This window comes from Erpetoichthys calabaricus, chromosome 7, assembly GCF_900747795.2.
Source record: "Erpetoichthys calabaricus chromosome 7, fErpCal1.3, whole genome shotgun sequence".
Lineage (NCBI taxonomy): Eukaryota > Metazoa > Chordata > Cladistia > Polypteriformes > Polypteridae > Erpetoichthys > Erpetoichthys calabaricus.
The window spans coordinates 183,414,427-183,438,854 of record NC_041400.2 but is presented as its reverse complement, the minus strand read 5'-3'; the positions used below and the strand labels follow the sequence as shown (position 1 = coordinate 183,438,854).

The following is a 24,428-nucleotide window of genomic DNA, read 5'->3' as shown; positions in this document are numbered from 1 at the left end:
GAAACTTAGACAGTGAGCGAAGACCTGGGGATGTGCGGCATTGACGCTTTCAGTACCAGGATACATCAACATTCGATTGAAACACATTTGGGATGGGCTCCCCCATGACAATTCACAAAAATGTGTCCATACTGAATTGGCGCTTTCCCATTGCAGGAACTACTTCTTCTTTCGGCTGCTCCCGTTAGGGGTTGCCACAGCGGATCATCTTCTTCCATATCTTTCTGTCCTCTTCATCTTGCTCTGTTACACCCATCACCTGCATGTCCTCTCTCACCACATCCATAAACCTTCTCTTAGGCCTTCCTCTTTTACTCTTCCCTGGCAGCTCTATCCTTAGAACCCTTCTCCCAATATACTCAGCATCTCTCCTCTGCACATGTCCAAACCAATGCAATCTCACCTTTTTGACTTTGTCTCCCAACCATCCAACTTGAGCTGACCCTCTAATGTCCTCATTTCTAATCCTCGTCACATCCTATGCAAATCTTAGCATCTTTAACTCTGCCACCTCCAGCTCCGTCTCTCGCTTTCTAGTCAGTGCCACCGTCTCCAACCCATATAACATGGAAGGTCTACAGGACGGTAGTGAGACCAGCTCTTTCACTCTTGCTGATATCCGTCTGTCACGAATCACTCCTGACACTCTTCTCCACCCATCCACCCTGCCTGCACTCTCTTTATCACTTCTCTTCTACAATCCCCATTTTCTACAATCCCCATTACTCTGTACTGCTGATCCCAAGTATTTAAACTCATCCACCTTTGCCAACTCTACTCCCTGCATCCTCACCATTCCACTGACCTCCCTCTCATTTACACACATGTATTCTGTCTTGGTGGTCCTACTGACCTTCATTCCTCTCCTCTCTAGGGCATATCTCCACCTCTCCAGGCTCTCCTCAACCTGCTCCCTACTATCACTACAGATCACAATGTCATCAGCAAACATCATAATCCACGGGACTCTTGTCTAATCTCGACTGGGGAACCTCCCTGCCTGTGCCCTATTGTTTCAATGTGGTGCATGGAATTCTGCACCAGGAAGGCAGAGTGATGAGGTGTGAAGTGTTGGTGCTCCACCGACACCGATAATTCATCAAAGTTCAAAGTACCAACATACTTACAAGATGACGCCAGTGCTTGTGGTCAACCAATCAGCACAATTCATCGCCCGAGTCCCACCCACTATATCTCTTGGCTGAATTAATGGTACATAACCTGGAGAAGGAGTTTGAAAAAAAATGCTACAACACTTTTAGTTTCTAAATAGTCACAGGTTCCTGAAAAAAACATTTCTGCAGTGGGAAAGCACCTTATGTTGCAAGTGTACAGCGAATGGCTGAGTACTGGTCCACTTCAAGCACTACTGCAAATCTCATGAAGAAAATCGTTACACTTCTTATGAACAATAAAATTTGGGTAGTTTACTAAATCAAACTTTTTTTTTTTTATCAAAGCGACTTAAATAAGGGGCGGCACGGTGGCGCAGTGGGTAGCGCTGCTGCCTCGCAGTTGGGTGATCTGGGGACCTGGGTTCGCTTCCTGGGTCCTCCCTGCGTGGAGTTTGCATGTTCTGCCCGTGTCTGCGTGGGTTTCCTCCCACAGTCCAAAGACATGCAGGTTAGGTGGATTGGCGATTCTAAATTGGCCCTAGTGTGTGCTTGGTGTGTGTCCTGCGGTGGGTTGGCACCCTGCCCGGGATTGGTTCCTGCCTTGTGCCCTGTGTTGGCTGGGATTGGCTCCAGCAGACCCCCGTGACCCTGTGTTCGGATTCAGCGGGTTGGAAAATGGATGGATGGATGGACTTAAATAAGTATTCGCAATTGAAAGGTGCTATATAAAATAAAGTTTGCTCGTGACGGTGAAAAGGGCCCACCGATTCGATCCAACACCTTCAAATCTCGGAGAGCGTAAAAGAAAAGCAGAGTCGAAATAATCAGCCACGTTAAATCTGCGCCGGTTTAACGTGCGAAAGGCACATCGCTATAATGCGATTTACAGAGGGGTACATTTTAATCAGTTAATCCGTCACGGTGGATTTCAGGGCATCACTTTTCTTTCTGATGGTCACCATGATGGATGATGGATTGGCTTCCCTGCTGTACGGTACACAGAGTTGAAAATCCCCCCCCCCCCCCCTTTGCTCGTGTGCCCTCCCCGGACCTGTTGTTCAGGGGGGATTCTCCAGCCCGCAGTTCTGTCTCCGCCGGCCGAGCCATAGAGCGCAACGCAGGGGAAGACGGCTGCTGCTGGCGGAAGTTGTGCGCGCGTGTGTCTGTCTCTTCGCCTCACTTTTCCAGGCGGCTGGGAGCCCCAATTGTAGGCCAACGGATTCTTCCGTTTTCTTTTCGTTCGGACTACGCCATTTCTTTGCTCCGCTTCAAAGCGCTAATCAGGGATCCAGCAGGACTCACTTTTCTCTTCCCTTGTTGTTTTTTATTATTATTTTTTTTTTTTTTGACGAGCTGCTCCAAGGCTTTCTAAAGACGCCTCCGCTTTTGCTTCGAATTGTCAAGTCTGTGTTTTGAAAAAAAAAAAGGAAGAACGAAACCAAACGCGTTTCTTTTTTCGAACTGCATGGCTTAACCGAGCAATGAACCCGCAAAGGAAGAGGACGCGCGTGCCATCACCCCAGCCGATCTTTCACTTCGAAGAGCGGGGGTGTCACCTTTTTGCGGTAAGGGGGCGGCGAGAGGTTCATTCCAATCACACCTACCTGTAACCCGATCGGTGTGCACCTCCTTGGGCTGCCAAGCGATAATACAGACTGAAGTTTTGTTACCATTATTACTGTTTTCATCGTCTGGTTTGTTTTCTTGGACAAGACTTGCCTTTAGTTGCCGGATTGTTTATTTATTTATTTATTTTTTGGTCGATGTACGTAATCGGCCGTCTTCGGCAAGTGGAAAATGCGGAGCGGAGCTGGAGCCGCGCGCTTACCGTGGAGACACGCCGCACATCGCTGACATTTCTCCACTGCTTGGCATTCGAGTCCTGATATTATTTCCTGTATTTACCTTCCCTCTCTCTCTCTCTCTCTCTCTCACTCACTCACTCACTCACTCTCTTTGCATTCTGCTCAAGGATCTCATTGGTGTTCGCGATGGCGTGAAGACTGGAAGGCTAGCTCGCTGTTGCTAATGGTTGTGTAAACTCTTTCGAATTTTGTCTGTTTTGCAATCGGAGCACGCACAAGTCCTGGAGATCTTGAAGCATGGCAGAGAGCGCCCGCCTGAAGCACCAGGGGGGGCAGCCCGACTGGGAGTCCCCAGGCTGGCCGAAAGAAAACGCAACCATCCCCGGGCACCAGAGCCAAGCCGCAGTCCGGCGCCCCCGGGCACAGCTTCAAAAAGGTCACCCTCACTAAGCCCACGTTCTGCCACCACTGCACCGACTTCATCTGGGGTCTGGCCGGTTATCTCTGTGAAGGTAAGCACTCCAATTAGTTTTTATTTTATTTTTGCTGCTTATTGTTTAGGAGCAGACGGAATCCCGAACGTCGTAAGCACACGTCAGACTGCACCCCCCCCCTTTTTTTTCTGGTCATCTGGTAGCGGAGTGGCTCGGCTAGTCCGCACGAGGAAGTGAGCGCTTATGAGAATCTTTATGCAGCTTTCATTTTTAGCAAAAAAAAGAGAAACCGGTGTGTGTTTGCTTGTGTGTGTCTGTGCGCGCTTTAAGAGCGGATCCACGTGTGTGCGGAGAAGCGCAGAGGGCACCCCGCAGTCGGGCTCTCCTCTCTGACTGCCTCCCGGGGGGCAACGGGCTTTAGGAAGGCTTAGGGAGAAAATGGTCGAAACAAGCGCGGGTCTGAGTGCACAGAGCCTTTAATCCATTGCACCAGACTACAACACACACATCTGGGTACACTGCGCAGAAAGTACCCGATCAGAGCTCCCGCCGTGAAAAGACCACGCGACCGCCTGTAGCAACAGAGTAGCGCTTTCAATGGAAGATGACCCCACGACAGACAGACAGACAGGACATTCACCCAGATGTAGCGCAGGTCAAGATGGACAGACACACTGCAGAACGGACAACACGACATCACATGCGGAAAACACAACGAACCCCCCTCACCGCCACTCGGCTTAAACACTTGTGTAAATGCGGCACGCAGGGGGCGAGAGAGAGAGAATGTGTGTGGATGTATGTAAGAATGTACGTGCGATGTATACACACAAATACTGCGTGTAACAGGGACAGATCTGTGTGTGCGTGTGACACAATACACAGGTAGACTCGCACAGACATGTATGCGGGGAGGGCAGAGTGGCGCTGACAGTCCTCGTAACCGTGAGGTGTGTTTGTGTGTGTGTGTGTGTGTACAGAGGATGGATACACTCTGTGCATATGCCTGTGTACAGATTGTAAGTGCACATAAACATATTCATTTAAATTTAATATCCTGGGTCCTCTATGCAAGCCCATGTAGGTTTTCATCCACAGTCCAAAGACATGCAGGGTGAGATGGATTGGAGGTGTTAAATTGGCCCTGATGTGTCTGTGTGTGTTAATGGGGTCCTGCTCAGGACAAGTGGACTTAGAAAATGAATGGATAGAAAGATTTTTACCAAACTTTATTACCCCCGGATTTAGTGGCGTTTAGCACACTGTTGATATTGCAAAGCTTCTCTGTGTACCATATTTTTTGTTTTTCCTTTTGGTGCAAACAACCCCTACATTTCAATAAAGAATTCCAATGATAATGTAGCACCACCCAGGTCATCTTGGGGTCATGACAGCAAAAGTGAAGTGAGGGGAAAATGCATTAATTATAGAAAAAGTTGAATATATCGAGTGGGATTCGAAGCCAGAATCCAGCTTCCTCATGACACTGCTTGGGTTAAAGCGAGTTTGGAAAATAAATGAGTAAATGATTAAAAAAAAAAAAAAAAAATATATATATATCTATATATGTATGCACACACACACACACACACACACACACACATATGTGCGTGTACGTGGGTGGCGCAGTGGGTAGCGCTGCTGCCTCGCAGTTGGGGGACCTGGGTTCACTTCCCGGGTCCTCCCTGCGTGGAGTTTGCATGTTCTCCTCGTGTCTGCGTGGGTTTCCTCCCACAGTCCAAAGACATGCAGGTTAGGTGGATTGACGATTCTGAATTGGCCCTAGTGTGTGCTTGGTGTGTGGGTGTGTTTGTGTGTGTCCTGTGGTGGGTTGGCACCCTGCCCGGGATTGTTTCCTGCCTTGTGCCCTGTGTTGGCTGGGATTGGCTCCAGCAGACCCCCGTGACCCTGTGTTCGGATTCAGCGGGTTGGAAAATGGATGGATGTATATATACATTATATATATATATATATATATATATATATATATATATATATATATATATATATGTGTGTAATATTCATGGCATTCGTAGTCTGAATCACAATCTGATTGTATGGGTGGTGGTGCAGTGAGTGCGTACGCCTGATAAGCCCAGAATTAGGGCGAAACACGTGTCGCGTACTCTTTGCATTATTTGACAGTAAACTATTTCAACCACATATATAATACACAGGGTGAGTCAAAATTATGTTAACATTTGAAAGGCGACAACAATTTATTCATAAAATATACTTCTTATGTACCAGATGATTTACAGAGATGTCTCAACCTGTTCGCCATCATGTTAACACATGTACCATATGTGGCACATAAATTGTCCACAAATATTGTATGTAAGTACATACATAGCAGTACCATTAGTGTTAACATAATTTTGACTCACCCTGTACATGTATATACACACACATACATGCATACATATATTATGGTATGTATTTAAGTGATTTGTTTAGGTGAGTGTGCCTGTATTTGTAAATAATATGCTGTATACACATGTATGAAGGAACACAGTGTGTGTTCTGTTAGTGTATATGTGTGTGTGTGTGTGTGTTTATATATAAAATATAATGTGCATGGTGGAGGCTGGGGGGTCTTTAGGCCTCAGAGCCTTTGCAGATTTTTTTTTTCTCCAGCGTCCCCTCTAGCCATTTGACCAGAGCATTGCACTTATCATTAGAGACTTAAAGTAGAGCCCTAATTTATAGATTTGTTTTTATGTGTTAGTTGGATATCAGTGTTATGTAAGTGCGTACTGAGAGAGGGATATAATGTGTCTGTTTGTATGATTATATGTATATTATATCTAAGTAGGAGTGAAGATCTTCCTGTGGAGATATCTTAAACTCTTTAAAACCACAAAATGTTCATCCATAAGATGTGTAGGTGTTGTTTATGTGTGTTTTATGTTCATAGAGGTACAAGGGAAATGTGTAGACTTCTATGCTTAGCTTGAGTTTATGAGTTTATACAGGTCATATATTAGATATATGTGAGTATATATGAATATGTATGAACATGTGTGTGTATGTATACAGTATATGTCATATCACAAGTAGTCCTCCTCGCAAACCCACATGGGTTTCTCCAGATGCTCCACTTTCCTCCCACAGTCCAGAGATATGCAGGTCAGGCAGATTGGTGAAGCTGAATTGTCCTTGGTGTGTGTGTGTATGTGTGTGTTTTGTCACCCTGCGATGGACTGGCGCCCTGTCTAGGTATTGTTCCTGCCCTGTGTCCTGTACCCACTGGAATAGGCACCAGTGTCCCCTGGGGGCCCCACTTGGGATAAAGCGGGTTTGGAAAATGGACAGACGTGTGTGTGTGTGTGTGTGTTTGTTATTTGAGTGTGTATTTAGGTAATTTATAGGCTTAATGGTACAATGCTGTCATTCCAGGAAAAATGTGAAACCTGCACAAAGAAATCAAAGCAACAGAGAAGCAGGCCACAGATTTTGCCAAAAATAGTACAGAAATAGGCGTCTCGTTTATAAATAAAAAGAAAGAAAGGAAAAAGTTAAATATATCTGAGTATTCATCTGATTGATTGTATTCTGCAGACAGCATTTATTATTTAAGATGTGTTTCATATTGTTATAGAGGCTATCAAGAAAGTTTATAATGTATCATGAACTAAAGAATCACAAAAACAATAAACATAACAAAATCCAAGTAGTACTTTGTATTGCCCAGTAGTCTGGACACTGTATGTATTTTTCCAATTCCGTGCCGCCATCCCTGTACGTCTGGCGTGTTGCTGCTCTTTCTCTAATTCCGATCCTAAATATTATGCTTTCTTTCTTTTTTAGAAATGAGTCGCTTGCTTATCACTTTACTATTTTTGGCAAAATCGGTGGCAGCCTCCCTGTGACCCTGACTTGGATGAAGGGGTCTCGGACTGCACCGTGACGTTTTCAAAGAATGCTTGTGATTTTCTATGCGTACGTGATAAGGGCTGCATGTTGGGTTTGCACAGATATGTTAGAAATTCCGTGTTCTGTACACTTGACAGCAATGACCCCTTTGTGTGTAGTTTATCCTGCTGCATATTCGGAGGTACGTATCGTTGGTGCGTTCATCATGGGGGTGGACAGGAGCTCACAGAGTGTGCTGTGTACGCTTGAAATGTGAATGTGAAGGCGGTGTGTGACGTATCCGTGGATTTTTGGTATGTAGTAAAAGCTCTGCCTTCGATGGTGTTGTGTTGCTCACTGAGCTCCTTGGAGTTGCCCGGGTGGGAAGGTAAATATTTATTGTACTTTACTGGGCATGACGGTGCCATGCTAATGCCCTCAGGGTTCAAGTCCTGGCTGCTGAGAGATTTCGTAAAAGACAGCATTCTCTGGCATCGTGTTTGCAGTGTATGTTACAAGCTGAACGCCTTGGTGAGAAATTAGAAAGTTAAAACCTTTGTACTTTTAACAATAGTGCTTAAAGGTGCACCGTATTAAAAGGAAATGTGTGTAAATATTTACAGTATGCTGTGTTGGTACAATGGTGGCTGCTGACGTGTAAGGAGACCTGGGTGTGCCACCTGTGCGGAGTTTGCATGTTCTCCTCGTGTCTGTGTGGATGCCCCCCCCCCCCACAGTTCAAAGAGACATGCCGGTCAGGGAGATTGGCGATGCTAAATTAGCCCCCTGATATGTCTTTGTGGGCATCCTGTGATGGACTTGTGCCCAATGCTTGCTGGGAGCCCATTCTGGATTCACAGGTTTAAAAAATGCATGGCTAAGATGGATGTGCATTACCAGACTTGTTGTTGCATTCCTTCATATTGGATAGCTTCTCTGTATGCCACATTCTATTTTTTTTTTCTGGTGCAAAGAACCCCAACTTTCAATAAATAATTCTGAGGACAATGTGGCATCACCCAGGGCTGTTTTGGGGCCATGATAAGAATAGTGATAGGAAAATTCTTAAATGTTGAAAAAAAACCAAACCAAATGTGAGTATATGAAGTGGGATTTGAACCCAGATCCTTTGCAGGTTACCCATCACAACCCAGGCGGTGCCGCTGACCACACTGCGGCATTTAATGGCACTTATTCTGCCCTTGAGGGAGCAGCCGTACCACCTGCACTTCAGAAGACGTCATCCACCTGACGCTAAATAGGTTCAGGCCCGGCCAGTCTGGGAAAAGGGAAGCGGTGTTGGTGAGGCCAGCAAGTGGGGGGCACACTGGGTGATCCGTATGTGTCCCACAGTGACGGACACACTGTGCTGAAAAAAATGGCACCATCCTTCAGATGAGATGTGAAATTGACTCTCTGTGGTCATGAAAGGTCCCTGGACATCCTTCATAAAGAGTATCCATCCATCCATCCATTTTCCAACCCGAACACAAGGTCACGGGGGTCTGCCGGAGCCAATCCCAGCCAACACAGGGCACAAAGCAGGAACCAATCCTGGGCAGGGTGCCAACCCACCGCAGAACACACACAAACACACCCACACACCAAGCACTCACTAGGGCCAATTTAGAATCGCCAATCCACCTAACCTGCATGTCTTTGGACTGTGGGAGGAAACCGGAGTGCCCGGAGGAAACCCACGGCAGGCACGGGGAGAACATGCAAACTCCACGCAGGGAGGACCCGGGAAGCGAACCCAGGTCCCCAGGTCTCCCAACTTCGAGGCAGCAGCGCTACCCACTGCGCCACCGTGCTGCCCCATAAAGAGTATGTTCTGGCTAAATGTGCCCACCACGGCCTAGTCGTTCTGACCCCTTAATCATCCCCTGTCACTAATTGGCTATCTCTCTCACCACCTGACATGAGTGAAAAATGGCTGCCGTCACCTCATTCAGGTGGATGCTGCACATTAGTGGTGTTTGAAGTGGCTTTGTGTGGTGAGAAATGTGGCATATAAATGTAAGGAATTATTATTATTAAGGATATTGAAGCATCAATCAGAAACTTAACTTCTGATAAAAGTATCCGTGTGCCAAGATCTCAAGTCTGTGGCTTGAATAACAAAAGAACAAACACCCAAATGGCGATTGTGTTTTATAGATGCGGAGGTGGAGTGTGCGTGGGTGCGTATTTATTACCTATACGTGTGTCGTTACGCACTTTGAAGATATGCAGAAGTAGGCGAGGCTCACTCATGTATTTGGGATATTAATAGCACATGGGGGGTTTACTTATTTAGATATACTCGATAATGTGTGCATTCTGGCCCTATTTCAGCTTGCTGATATAATGTTGGTATACATTTTGAAAACAGTGAATGAATCGAGATGCCACCGCAGAACTTTTTTCCGTTATCTTTCTTTTTTTTTTTTCCACTGACCTCATAAATGAGCAAAATGCAGCAACGCACAAAACGTATTGCAGCGTCGACAGAACCGGAGTGTGCGGCCGTGCCTCGCCGACGGGATGTGCGCCGTGTAGGTGTGCGTTCAGAAAGCAGCAGCAGGCCGGCTCTCACGGGGCTTGTAAGAGTCTTGTGTAAGTAGTCGGCCGAAGAGCAAAAGACGGAAAATCCTGTTTACTGTTTGGCAGCGGCACAGAGCTTTGGTGGAGAGTTCAGAAAATCCCACGCACACGCCGTTCACGGTACTGGGCTTGTCTGCTGAGCCTCGCAGTTCTTAGTGTTAGGGGATTGTTTCATTTGTTAATTAATAACATTTGTAAGAAATGTAGAAAGTCATAAAAATATAATGTTATATAATGTGGTCAAAAAGTGGAGATGGTCCGTTTTTTTCTTTTTATGGGATTGTCAGGCTTGGTCATTTGTGCACATTGTTGTAGTCGCAGAGGGAGAGGGAAATGTTTAACTTGCATGTCCAAGCAACGTGCAACACGTTGTCGCTCCGGGGCGCCATGATAAACGACAGTGGGTTGAAGTGCAGAACTTGCATCATGTTTGGGACCAAGACCCATTTTTTCTTCCTTGATTTATCCTTTTACGCTCCACACTTTAAAAGTACAAATCCAACAATTCCGACTTGTGATTAAAGTGCACATTGTTAGGGTATCATGTCAGGGGATTTCCATACATTCCTGTCACGTCATATAGAATAATAATAATAATAATTCTTTGCATGGTGCTGATCCAGGCCCGGTCTTAGGTATTATGGGGCCCTAGGCGAAAGGGGGGTCCAGGGGCCCCCTGGAAGCTCTGCGAAATGCATGAAAATTAGACCAAGGAGACGTTTTCTTGTAACGTTACGAGGTCATCACCCTGCGTCCCTTTTTCGCCCGGAGTAGTTAGCTGCTACAATTTAGCCAGTTTGAACTGTTTCCACTGGGCACCACGTGGCGGTATGTAGCTAAGCCCAGCTTAGTTTTTTTGTATTTTTTCTTTTTTTAGTTTTTTTGTCCTTTTTTATTTTTTGGGATATTTGAAACTTTTGGAATGCATTGCGAGGGGAGGGGCGGGCCGGGGGCCTGGCCACCGTCGATCCGGGGCCCTAGGCGGTCGCCTACTTCGCCTATGCCTAAGGCCGGGCCTGGCTGATCATATAGAAATGGCATCACCTTTACCACGTGGTTCCCCCCCCCCCCCTCCCAGACCCCATTTCACCGTATGCAAGGATTTTCCTTTTTTTATTACATTAAGCTTAACATATTTCTACATTGAGACCACACGGGGGCGCCACTGAGCCCCAAACCTACAATACGGCACATGTTACTGGAATGCAATAAAAGATATTAATTGGCCTAAGGCACTCCTCGAAAATCACCTCTTCAAAGATCACTTACTCAACTCGACAAATTCACAAAATGCTACAAATAAACAAACAATTCTCTGTGGATTATTACCTGCTGCCTCCTGACTCTGAATGATTGCTGTGAGGCAGTGGGCTCCTTTTTAAGCTTTAATGCTTCAGGTGGGATGACATGTCTCTGAGGAAGCACTTCAGGGCCATAAAGAAAGTTGGGAGAACCCCAAACCGAGAGATCTCTCTGTTGGTGCCCAGGGACCCCTACAAAGCTGCACTTCTGGATTCTCAACTCCCAAGCACCCCTGCAGGTGTCCCAACTGGGTTGCCATATGACGACCATTGCCACCTGGCTTATGGGGGATGGAGCTGCTCCCGACTCCCGGATTCTATTGGTCTGTTCTTTATATCATACAGGACGGGTATAAATTTATTTTTCTGACCCCCTGACCAATTTGTCTGATGATCTGGTTTGGCCTCAAGTCAAGTTGGGGAGCATGCACTGGTACAGCACGTTGCCACACCCACTACACAACGAAACAACTCGGGATCCCGGTTTGCAACCCCCCCCAGGCAGACACGCGGTCTAGTCCCACCCTCTGGGAAGGACCCTCTATCTGCCGCAGCCAGGTGTTACATGGGTGACTCCTTGGTCTGGTCCAGCCACTCGGGTCCCCAACAATGAGGATCTTATGAGCTGGATCACCCTTGGGGAAACGCGCCACATAGCCGTAGTGCCATAACTGACGCTCCCTCACAATGCAGGTAATGTGCCTCATTTGGGACTCCTTGAGCAACACAACGTCAAACCAACGGTACCCAAGGATTCTCCGAAGACACAGTACCAAAGGAGTCCAGTCTTCGTCTCAGGTCACTGGATAGCATCCATGTCTCGCAACCAGTCCTCACAGGTGGCGCAGTGGTAGTGCTGCTGCTTTGCAGTAAGGAGACTGTGGAAGATTGTGGGTTCGCTTCCCGGTTCCTCCCTGTGTGGATAGCGCTTTGAGTATTGAGAAAAGCGTTATATAAATGTAATGAATTATTAATGAATTATTATATAGCAAGACAGGAAGCACCAGGACTCTAAAGACTTGGACCTTCGTCCTTTTGCATAGATATCGGGAGCGCCCCACACCCCTTTCCAGCGACCTCATGACCCCCCATGCTCTCCCAATCCGTCTACTGACTTCATAGGAAGAGTCACCAAAGATATGAATGTCACTGCCCAGGTAAGTAAACCTTCTCAATGAGGTCGACACTCTCTCTGCAGACAGACACACTGCTGATGGCCGTGCCCAAGAGGTCATTAATGGACTGGATGTTGGTTTTTATCAGGACACTCGCAAGCCCAGACACTCAGACTCCTCACTCAGTCTCTCGAGCGCCCCGATCAGAGCCTCCATTAACTCAGTGAAGATCACAGCATTGTCAGCAAAGTCAAGATCCGTGAACCTTTCTTCACCAACAGATGCCGCTGGACCCCACGACCTTGCCCCACACCCAGTCCATACAAGCATTGAACAGAGTAGGAGCAGAACACACCGCTGACGAACCCCAGAATCAACTGGGAAAAACGCAGAGGTCCTGCCTCCACTCTGCACAGCACTCACAGTACCAGTGTACAGGCCGGCCATGATATCCAGCAACCTCGAGGGGATCCCGCGAATCCTCAGGATGTCCCGCAGGGCAGCTCAACCAACTGAGTCGAACACTTTACAAAAATCGACAAAGGCTGCAAAGAAACTCTGCCTCCCGTCCGGGTAATAAATCATCCTCCTTCCCAGCTGGGATGCCTGTTCTCCTCCTTCAGCATTTTATTTTATGCTGTTGCATGCATGTTGCCGGCGCTCCTCCCTGTTAACAACACTTTTTTGTTAAAATTCATGTTTACCTTGCACTTTTTTGCATTTCTTTCATTTTCTTTTATTGTACGCATACTGTAGTTCAGCATTTCTCAACCTTTAAGTAACAGTTTTAATCGCACCCCCCAATGTGTTTTTGAAAGGAGCCCACTAATACCAATTTGTTCTTTTTTATTTAATGATATATGATAGACGCATATTTTATTATACCTTCTTAACTTTTATCGACATTTATCTAACTCTAATATTTATTTTTCTAGTATCAGAATGTAGTTTAAGTTAATTTGTTTTGGTTTCAATAGATGTATCTTTCATATTTTCGATTCTTGTTTTCTTTTTCACATCTTCGCGCCCCCCTTTTTGTTACTTCACGCCGCCCCACAGTTTGAGAACCACTGCTGTAGTTCATGGATACAGTCGACTTGAATTGTATTGATTTTGGATTTATTTTTATGGACTTTGCCTTGACTGGGACAGCCTTGGGGATATCTGAATCTTTCTGGGGTTAAGCACCTTCAGCATGGGAAAGGCGCTATATAAGTAAAATGTATGGGCGGAGTGGTGGCTCTGAAGCTGTGGATCTGGACTGGCAATCGGAAGGTTGCTGGTTCGAATACCGTAAACACCAAAAGTGACTCTACTTCGTTGGGCCCTTGAGCAAGGCCCTTAACCTGCAATTGCTCCGTCCTGGGTATGACGCTAATCTGCTTCCAGCCCTGCATGTAGGCCCCTGCAAGGGAAAAACCAGGGGGTTGGTGGCGGAATTGGCACTCCATATGAAAACCTCACACTGTTTCATTCCATCTGAACTAGTGTGGTGCTGAGGTGTCAGGACTGCAGTCGGGTCTTAATCTGGGATCCTGAGTTGGTTTGTCATGTGGTGGGTGCAGCAGTGCGCATGCTCAAGGCACTTGATAGAGTCTCAGAAAGAACAGCAGGGTATGTGTAACATTTGAGACAAGTAATCCCCACATAGAACACTAAAACAGATAAATAGAATAATAATAATAAAGAAATGTTAATAAAAATGGGTGGCAGAGTGGTATCGCTGCTGCCTCGCAGTTAGGAGACCCAGGTTCGCTTCCCAGGTCCTCCCTGCATGGAGTTTGCATGTTCTCCCCGTGTCTGCGTGGGTTTCCTCCCACAGTCCAAAGACATGCAGGTTAGGTGCATTGGTGATTCTAAATTGTCCCTAGTGTGTGCTTGGTGTGTGGGTGTGCCCTGCTGTGGGCTGGCGCCCTACCCGGGGTTTGTTTCCTGCCTTGCACCCTGTGTTGGCTGGGATTGGCTCCAGCAGACCCCCGCGACCCTGTAGTTAGGATATAGCGGGTTGGATAATTAATGGATGAATGGATGTTAATAAAAATAATAATAAAGAAAGCATTAAATAGAATAAAAAACTAGAAGAACAGCCTGAACAAATCATACAATGTGTGATATAACACACACACACACACACAAATTATCCTGAGCATCGGCACCGAGAGGGAAACTGAAAGAGAGAGGGCAGAATGGCAGGGTAAGTTAGACGCCTTCCTGAACAGTTGAGTTTTATTTTTAAATATTGAATGGAGTCGGCTGATCTCATTAATTCTCATGAAGGCCGTGTCACCCACGGTGCGCAGGTTAGTGTGGGCCACTACAAGATTGCCAGAATCAGTGGTCCTTAATGTAATGCACAGTAACGGAATACCAGATACAGTGTCCAGGGTTCAAATCCCACCCCACTCATTGCCCATAAGAAGTTGCCGTCTTCGTGTCTGTCTGTGTGGCTTTGTCTCCAGCTGCTCTGGTTTTCATCCCAAATCCCTTGTGTGTCCAGTCAAGTCAAGTGGCGTCACCCTTGTACTATCCGTACACCACGTTGCAGCATATAGTAGTACGAAATAACATTCCCGAGTACCCGAGTACTGCGGTGTAACATATTCACAAATAACATAATACAGGACAAGTACAAACAACAATGTTTATTTCTATAGCACGTTTTCATATAAATGATGTAGCTCAAAGTGTTTTACAAGATGAAGACAGAAAAAATAAAAATATAAAAATAAGATTTGGCAATACTAAGTAACAATGAATAAAGTAAGGGGTGACGGCCTGGAGGACAGTAAGCACAAGCAAAAAAGAAACCGCAGATGGCTGATTAAAAAGTAAAAAAAAATCTGCAGGGGTTCCGAGGCCACCCAGCCCTCACAGGGCATTCAACATAACATCAGTGATCTCCATCAGTCCTCATAATTTTCAGGCATGATGGACAGGTGGACATCTAGCATTCAATCCATCAATGTAGGGACTGCATGGTGCCCTGATCAGTACAGAACTACAGTCGGCCCACCTTATCCGCGTCTGTGGGTTTGACCTACCATAGTCTGAAATAATAAAAAAAAAAAAAAATTCAGATTGTTCTCGAAAAAGGACATGTTGTGCAAAGCTGCCTGCTGAATATGCACAAGAAACGCCTTGTGCAGCCTCATGCTTATGAGTCTTGGCCTAACCCAAGTCCAGCCAACCCTCATCCTGCTGTGTTCACATCGTGTGCTCAGTCGTCCCTGTGCTTTTATACAAGTCCTGAGCATCTGCGGTTTTCTTTACACATCCACAGGTTGGGGGGTTTTCCTGGAATCATATACCTATGGATAAGACGGGCTGACATATATCCATCCATCCATCCATTTCCCAACCCGCTGAATCCAAACACAGGGTCACGGGGGTCTGCTGGAGCCAATCCCAGCCAACACAGGGCACAAGGCAGGAATCAATCCCAGGCAGGGTGCCAACCCACCGCAGGACACACACACACAAACACACCCACACACCAAGCACACACTAGGGCCAATTTAGAATCGCCAATCCACCTAACCTGCATGTCTTTGGACTGTGGGAGAAAACCGGAGCGCCCAGAGGAAACCCACGCAGACACGGGGAGAACATGCAAACTCCACGCAGGGAGGACCCGGGAAGCGAACCCAGGTCCCCAGGTCTCCCAACTGCGAGGCAGCAGCGCTACCCACTGCGCCACCATGCCGCCCAGGGCTGACATATATACTATACTAAACTAGGAAACGTTAGAAGTAAAGGGGTTCATGAGCTTCTTGTGAAACACAGCACCCCAGGTCACCCTGGCGAGGGTGCCACTAGCTTTTTTTCGAGCCAATATGGAGGTCATTTGTGCTCTGAAGGTATGCCTTGCAAATGACCCGAAGCCCAGTTATGTGGAAGTGGTAGCCTGCCCTTTCAATTCTTTAGTTGGGTATGACTTTTTGACGGAGGAGGTCCAAAACTTTGGTTGGGTATGACTTTCTTTTGGGGTCCTAAATAGTGCTCACAAAATGTCCCAAGTATTGATCATTTGTCGGCAGGCATCTCTCTGTCGTTCTCGTTCTTCCATCCTCTATCCCATGAAACTCCTTCTGTTGTGCATGTGATGCTTGCTAGTGTGTTCTTGCACATCCTGAGGAGGTTCTAAAGTATTGTTTGTAGTTCTTCTTGTTCTGCAGTCTTTATCACTTTGGCATGTGTGGCATTGTCTCCTCACTGTTTTATCGTTTGTTGTCAGTGAAACCGCTCCTGTTTTTTATTTGACACCAAACCGAGGTTGTGGATCAAGTTGTTCCTTTGTGGCGTTGCGCCGCTTTCCCCTTGGAGCACCCAGTGTGTGTTAAAGCAGGGTGGGGCTGTCACCTGGGAAATCTCGAGTGCATTGAAGCGAGTTTGGGGGGGTTCCCCGGCGAAGAAGTCTTGATTACATCGATGCAAGGAAGGACACCCCCTTGAAGTCTTGATCACGATGTAGCAAGGTCAGTTGGGATGCTGGTTGTCACCTTCAAGTTTCAAGCAAGGGGAGGGTGGTCTTCAGTACGTCAAAGCAGGTTTTGCCCGTGTAGTCTAGTATGTGCAATGCTGGTATTGTACCATTTTTAGAAATAGGGTTATTTCTGTATTTTTTCCAGTATATTGCGCACTCCTAGTGCATACTATCTGATCTTGATCTTATGGTCAAGCGACACTGTAGTTCCCAAACCAGATGGTGATGCTGCTGCTCAGAACGCTCTCGGTGGTACCCCTGTAGAATGAGGGGAGGTAAGCTTGCCTTGCTTTAGCTGCTAAAGGATGTGGAGATGCTGGTGTGCCTTCTTGGCTATGGAGGTGATATACTGACCAAGTAAGGTCAGCTCTCAAGTGACCGCCAAGGAATGTGGTGGTCTATCACAGAGCACCTGATGTGCAGCGGGGTATGGTGTGCATGGGCCTTTCTGAAGTCCGCAATCATCTCTTTCATCTTGTCCACATTGTTACACATACTCCAGTTCACCAATCATCATATTGTTACTCTGTAAGTTGAATCATCCCTATTGCCGAGAGACCCTCAACACTTGTGTTGTCAGCAAACTTAATGATGGCGTTGGAGTCATGTGCGGCTGTACAGTCGTGGATCAACACAGTAAGCAGAGGTGGGCTGAGCTCAGTGCTCCGCGTGATGGTGCTAGAGATGGGGTTTCCGTCACTGACTGTCTGGGGTCTCGGTCAGAAAGACCAGGATCCAGCTTCATAGGGAACTGTTGTGGCCGAGCAGACTGAGCTTCCCTGTGAGCTTCTGAGGGATGCTGGTGTTGAATGCTGAACTGAAGTCTTTGAACAGAAACTATATAAATAAAATGTTAAGGGTTTGGTCCATTCATCACATGATTACTTGCAAACCCCTTTGTCTCGAAACTTGATCTTGGTCTTATTCAAAAACTTATGACACGTGCTGATGAAGCAAAAAAATGTGTCTGGTGCCAACCCTCCGCTAAGTTATCGGGGTTTGTGTCTTTCTTATGGCAAACTGTGTGAGCAAACTGATTGAGAAGGAAACATTACAGAAAGAAAAAGAAAAGCAGTGACATCTGCTAAGTGTGAAGCAAATTGCAGAAGCCAATTACATGATAGAAAGCTTGGTCATCCACCGCACTTCAAGCACAGGCAGAGCTGGAATTATCTGGTAATCTCAAACCACTTTGGCTCGAACCTTTGATCTTGGTCTTACTCAAAAACTTATGACGTGACACGTGCTGATGAAGCAAAAAAACGTAGCTAGTGGCAACCTTAGCTAAATTATCGGGGTCTGTGTCTTTCTTACGGCAAACTGTGTGAGCATACTGATTGAGAAGGAAACATTACAGAAAGAAAAAGAAGAGCAGTGACATCTGCTAAGCGTGAAGCAAATTGCAGAAGCCAATTACGTGATAGAAAGCTCGGTCATCCACCGCACCTCAAGCACAGGCAGAGCTGGAATTATCTGGTAATCTCAAACCACTTTGGCTCGAACCTTTGATCTTGGTCTTACTCAACAACTTATGACGTGACACGTGCTGATGAAGCAAAAAAACGTAGCTAGTGGCAACCTTAGCTAAGTTATCGGAGTTTGTGTCTTTCTTACGGCAAACTGTGTGAGCATACTGATTGAGAAGGAAACATTACAGAAAGAAAAAGAAGAGCAGTGACATCTGCTAAGCGTGAAGCAAATTGCAGAAGCCAATTACGTGATAGAAAGCTTGGTCATCCACCGCACTTCAAGCACAGGCAGAGCTGGAATTATCTGGTAATTTAAAACTACCATGGCTGGAAGCTTGATCCATGGCGTCCATGTGTGTCTAGTTCTAGCATGTCTAGTGTCTCTTTTGTCCAGATTGGACAGGGCCAGACAAAGAGTAGATGATATAACATCCTCAAGGGAAGGTCTGGGAGACAGGCAGATGTATGAGTGGGCCCTGTGACAGACTTGTATCTCATCCTGTCTTGGTTTCCCCTCTGCACCTAGTGCTGCCTGGATAGGCCCCAGTAGGTGATAAAATAAATGAGTACCTGTGTCGACGGTGTGTTTCTTTCCCATTATCTGTCAACCTGTAAATGTTTTCACACCCTAAAGGGGTGTGAGAGGCTTCCAAGAGTCTTCACAGGCCAGGTTAGGCCTTCTTTGCTTTCCTAGAAAAAAATCTCACCACCATGGCCTATTCCCAGCTCCACTAGGATTACGCCTCAAAAATAAATGTTCCAAAAATATAACAAAAGCCCGACAAGAGGAGGGATGTCCGAAAACCCTCAGCTTGTATAAAAAAGGGCAAACAGAGAATCTTTATGAATAAAGGAGTTATTAACAAAAAACAGCAAATAAGGCAAAAATGCTAAACTGAGAAAAATAAAAAGGCAGAAAGGATTGGCCTAAAAGGCAGTCCACAACACACAAGCCCAATCCACAATCAAGGAGAAAAAAATCTGAAAATGAAGCAAAATATTATCAGAAAAGCAGTACATCCAAGCAAAACACAATACTTGCCTAAACTCCACATAAGACAAATGATCTCCACTACCTGAGTCTTCCTAGTAGACTTAAATAACCAAAAGGAGGGCCCAGGGGGTGGGGATATCAGGGTGACCCCGCCCCCTCGGGCTCTACCCATAAAAAGCCCAAGGAAAAGAAACATTGCACTACAGTGATCCCTCGCTATATCGCGCTTCGCCTTTCGCGGATTTTATATGTAAGCATATTTAAATATATATCGCGGATTTTTTGCTGGTTCGCGGATTTCTGCGGACAATGGGTCTTTTAATTTCTGGTACATGCTTCCTCAGTTGGTTTGCCCAGTTGATTTCATACAAGGGACGCTATTGGCAGATGGCTGAGAAGCTACCCAGCTTACTTTTCTCTCTCTCTTGCGCTGACTTTCTCTGATCCTGACGTAGGGGGGCTGTTTGCACACCTAGACGATCCGGACGCTCATCTAAAAATGTTGAAAGATTATCTTCACGTTGCTATCTTTTGTGCAGCTGCTTCCTGAAACGACATGCTGCACAGTGCTTTGCATACTTAAAAGCTCGAAGGGCACGTATTGATTTTTGATTGAAAAACAAACTCTGTCTCTCTCTCTCTTTCTCTCTCTCTCTCTCTCTCTCTCTCTTTCTCTCTCTCTCTCTCTCTCTCTCTCTCTGCTCCTGACGGAGGGGGTGTGAGCTGCCGCCTTCAACAGCTTTGTGCCGCGGTGCTTCGCATACTTAAAAGCCAAACAGCCCTATTGATTTGTTTGCTTTTCTCTATCTATGTGACATTCTGTGCTCCTGAGGCGCACTTGAATTTCCCATTGGGATTAATAAAGTATCTATCTATCTATCTATCTATCTATCTATCTATCTATCTATCTATCTATCTATCTATCTATCTATCTATCTATCTATCTATCTATCTATCTATCTATCTATCTATCCTTTGAAGAGGAAGATATGTTTGCATTCTTTTAATTGTGAGACAGAACTGTCATCTCTGTCTTGTCATGGAGCACAGTTTAAACTTTTGAAAAAGAGACAAATGTTTGTTTGCAGTGTTTGAATAACGTTCCTGTCTCTCTACAACCTCCTGTGTTTCTGCGCAAATCTGTGACCCAAGCATGACAATATAAAAATAACCATATAAACATATGGTTTCTACTTCGCGGATTTTCTTATTTCGCGGGTGGCTCTGGAACGCAACCCCCGCGATGGAGGAGGGATTACTGTATAAACCAATAATAAGAAAAATAGACAAAAATAACATAAATTATTAAAAAAGCCACAAATGCAACAATAAAACACTTAAGCATGTGTTAATATATGACAAAAGAATGTTCACTTTCAGCGTCAATTCTAATTCCTACCACTTCTTTGTTGTTCATTTGATTGTTTTATGGGCAATCATTTTCACTGGAGATGCGTATCCTCCTTATATCCAGACGTCGGTGTTAATTCTGTCATGTATGTGGTTTAACACCCGGGTCAATCACATGTTTCTTTTCTGTTCACCATCTTGAAAGTTTTCACATTTTATTCTTGTAGAGTGCTGAAACACAGTGCATGTGATTTGGCTTGCTGGGTACCGAAGAAGACTCTTTAACGTCAAAGTTCATACGGATCTCTGCAATGTGGTCTAAAGTAATAATAAAACACAAAGTAGCCAATCTCTTAAGTGTTCACCCCCTTCCAGACCTTTGGCCGCCACAACACCCTCGAGTCTGTACAAAGTTCTTTCACTATCAGCTTTGCACATCTGCACTCTGCCATTCTTTGCAAAGTGGCTCAAGCTCTGACAGGCATCATGGCGATGGTGAGTCAACAGACTTTTTGTCAAGTCCACCCAAAACAAGTCATTTGAATTTCAGATCTGGTCTCTGACTCTGCCACTCGAGGACTTTCACTTTATTGTTTCAAAGCCATTCCTGTGTAGTTTTGGGTTTTTTCTTCGGGTTTGTTGTCTGGCTGAGAAACAAAACTTCTCCCAGGGTGCCATTTCTTGCATACTGCTTTAGGATTTTCGCTGTATTTTGCTGCATTCATTTTACCCTCACAAGACTTCCTGGCCCTTCTGCAGAGAAGCATCCTCAACAGCCTGATGCCGCCATTACTGTACTTCACGGCAGGAATGGAGTGTTTGTGATAATGCGCAGTCTTCAAACCTGCTGTTTACTCGGATGGCCATAAAGCACAATTTTGGGTCTCATCAGACCGGAGAAGCTTCTTCCTGCTGACTTGAGAGTCTCCATTGTGCCTTTTGGTAAACTCTACGTGAGATGTTATGTGCGCGTTTTTTTATTTTTTATTTTTTAGTAGTGGCTTTCTCTTTGCGGCTCTCCCATAAAACTAGGACTGGTGAAGCACCCGGGCAACAGTTGTCTGTCCAGTCTCAGTCACTCCAGCTTGTAACTCCTTAAGAGTTCTCGGAAGTCTCTTGGTGGCCTCCATCACACGTGGTCCGTGTACTTTTTGGTATTTGAAATTTCGTTTCAGAAAATATCATTTAAAAAAAGAAAAAGAGACACTTATTTAATTTTCAGCTTAAAATGGAAAAATGAAAAACTCAAAACAATTACTTTTTTCCTTTTGTTCTTTTGCACATCAGAAAAGAAAAATGCAAGAAACAAGAACGAGAAAGGTCCGTGTACTTTTTGGTATTTGAATTTTCATTTTAGAAGCAAAAGCGAAAAAACGAAAATGAAAGGAATTTTCAGATTTTGATTTTTGATTCTGCGGTAACAAATAGCAGTGATAAACTTAAAATTAAAATTACACATACTTTTCTCGATTTATTTGTGATTCAAATAATGAAAGTGTAATAGCTCAAAAACAACAAAACAGACGCATTTTCATTGTCTGAATCCAGAGGTACTTCTTCTTCTGTGCGATTTTTGACGACACGTATGAGCAGTCCTCCTTACAACACATCGACCTAGAGCCTTGAGTTACACTGCATGGCATCAGCAGAGGATGGATCGTTACGTTGTTTTTCGGAACAGTAAAAGAGTGACACTCCGGGACGAGGACATAACTGCACAAAAACTGAGTCGCATCTTTCAGGTAAAAATACAAGCTTTGCAAACTTTGCTTCATTGATGTGGCAGTTCTTTTATGAACGTTATTGTTATTACTTATTGTGAAACAGCTAACATTTGGTGATTTCATTTACTAACACTAAGTCTGGCAATTTGTATAGTGCTAGCATTTTGAATGGTTGCTCATTGACAAGTGTAACACATGTTAAGAAAACTTTCTGTAAATCACGTTGCTCTCCTAACGTGTTACATTAGTGCGCACTGTTAATACTCGAAACGTTTACTGTATAGTAGCCGGTAAAAGTCAATGAGCAACCATTCAAAATGCTAGCACTATAAAAATTGCCAGACTTAGTGTTAGTAAATGAAATCACCAAATGTTAGCTGTTTCACAGTAATTAACAACAATAACGTTCATAAAAGAACTGCCACATCAGTGAAGCAAAGTTTGCAAAGCTTGTATTTTTACCTGAAAGATGCGACTCAGTTTTTCTGCAGTTATGTCCGCGTCCTGGAGTGTCACTCTTTTACTGTTCCGAAAAACAACGTAATGATCCATCCTCTGCTGATGCCATGCAGTGTAACTCAAGGCTGTACGTCGATGTGTTGTGAGGAGGAGGACTGTTCATACGTGTCGTCAAAAATTGTGCAGAAGAAGTACCTCCGGTTTCAGACAACGAAATTGCTTCTGTTTTGTTGTTTTTGAGCTATTACACTTTCATTATTTGAATCACAAATAAATCGAGAAAAGTATATGAAGTTTTAAGTTTATCACTGCTATTTGTTACCACAGAATTAAAAAATACCTTATTTTCCCTCATTTCATTGTTTGATCAAAAATCAAAATCTGAAAATTCCTTTCATTTTCGTTTTTTCATTTTTGCTTCTAAAATGAAATTTCAAATACCAAAAAGTACACGGACCGAGAAAACACCCTTTATTTATTTTGTCTGAACCGGACGTTTTTTGTAGGTCAACAACCTGATGAGGTAATGCGCCACTTGCAGCAAACACTGGTCACTGGTGTGTAGACTGGACAATCATCATGACGTTGGAACAGAACTCAGACCTGATTTTAGAGATGGTAAAACAAGGCCTGTCGTTGAAAGTTATATCTGAGCGTCTGTCATATGAACACTGAGAAGGGAGAGGGTTTTCTGCGAGAAATGTTAGAAAGGTTTGTGCTGAGCAAATCTCGGGATGTCGACTCTCTGACACACATTTGGAAATAAAGGTGACAAAAGCTATAAATGCGTCTGTTTTGTTGTTTTTGAGCTATTACACTTTCATTATTTGAATCACAAATAAATCCAGAAAAGTATGTGTAATTTTAAGTTTATGACTGCTATTTGTTACCATAGAATTAAAAAATACTTTATTTCCCCTAATTTTATTCTTAATTCAAATTTCAAAATTTGAAAATTCCTTTAATTTTCGTTTTTTCGTTTTTGCTTCTAAAATGAAATTTCAAATACCAAAAAGTACACGGACCACACGTCGTCTTCTTGCACAATCACTCAGTTTTTGTACACGGCCTGCTCCAGCAGATTTACAGCTGTGCCACACTATTTGCATTTCTTAATGATTTGATTTAACTGGACTTCCAAGGGATATTCGGTTCAAGTAGGTTGAAGTGGTATGGAAATGTCATAAGGAGAGACATTGAATATGTGGGCAAAAAGAGTGATGGGAACGGAAGAACAAGGGAAGAGAAAGCGACGGAGGTCAGAGCAGAGGTGAATAAAGAAAAAGAAGATTTGAAGGAAAACAGTCTGAGTGGCGAGGAGGTGCAGGGCCGAGCTGTTTGAAGAAATGGGGGAAATGATCAAGTGGACAAACTTGTACTTCGAACGATTCTAACTTTGAACATTCCAGAGTTTGAACTCTAAATTCGAGAAAAATGTGGAGTTTGTACGATGCTTCTATGTTTGAACACATGGCGCTGATGCTATCTTCTTATACAGAATTTCCATATTTTATTATACAGAATTTGCATATTTTTTATTGTTTTCATGTTTTAATTTATTATTTAGGGCATTTAATTATGTTATTTTTATCTTAAATTATTTGTACTTGCTGTTTAAGTTTATGGAAATGTGTATTGTTTAGGGTCTGGGAACGGATTAACTCACTTTCCATTATTTCTAATGGGGAGAACTGATTCAGACTTCAAACAATTGAGAAGTCAAACGGCCTGTTGAAAC

The 24,428-nt window shown here is 44.6% G+C and overlaps 1 protein-coding gene across 1 annotated transcript in view; it reads left to right on the top strand.

Annotated features, from left to right (window-relative positions):
* The first annotated feature begins 2,388 nt into the window (after nucleotides 1-2,388).
* LOC114654940 (diacylglycerol kinase theta) overlaps nucleotides 2,389-24,428 on the top strand; it is a 360,676-nt gene continuing 338,636 nt past the window's right edge. The window contains 2 exon segments of the mRNA XM_028805813.2: nucleotides 2,389-3,252; nucleotides 3,254-3,432. Coding sequence (XP_028661646.2) covers nucleotides 3,218-3,252; nucleotides 3,254-3,432 — 214 coding nt within the window. The 5' untranslated portion in view covers nucleotides 2,389-3,217.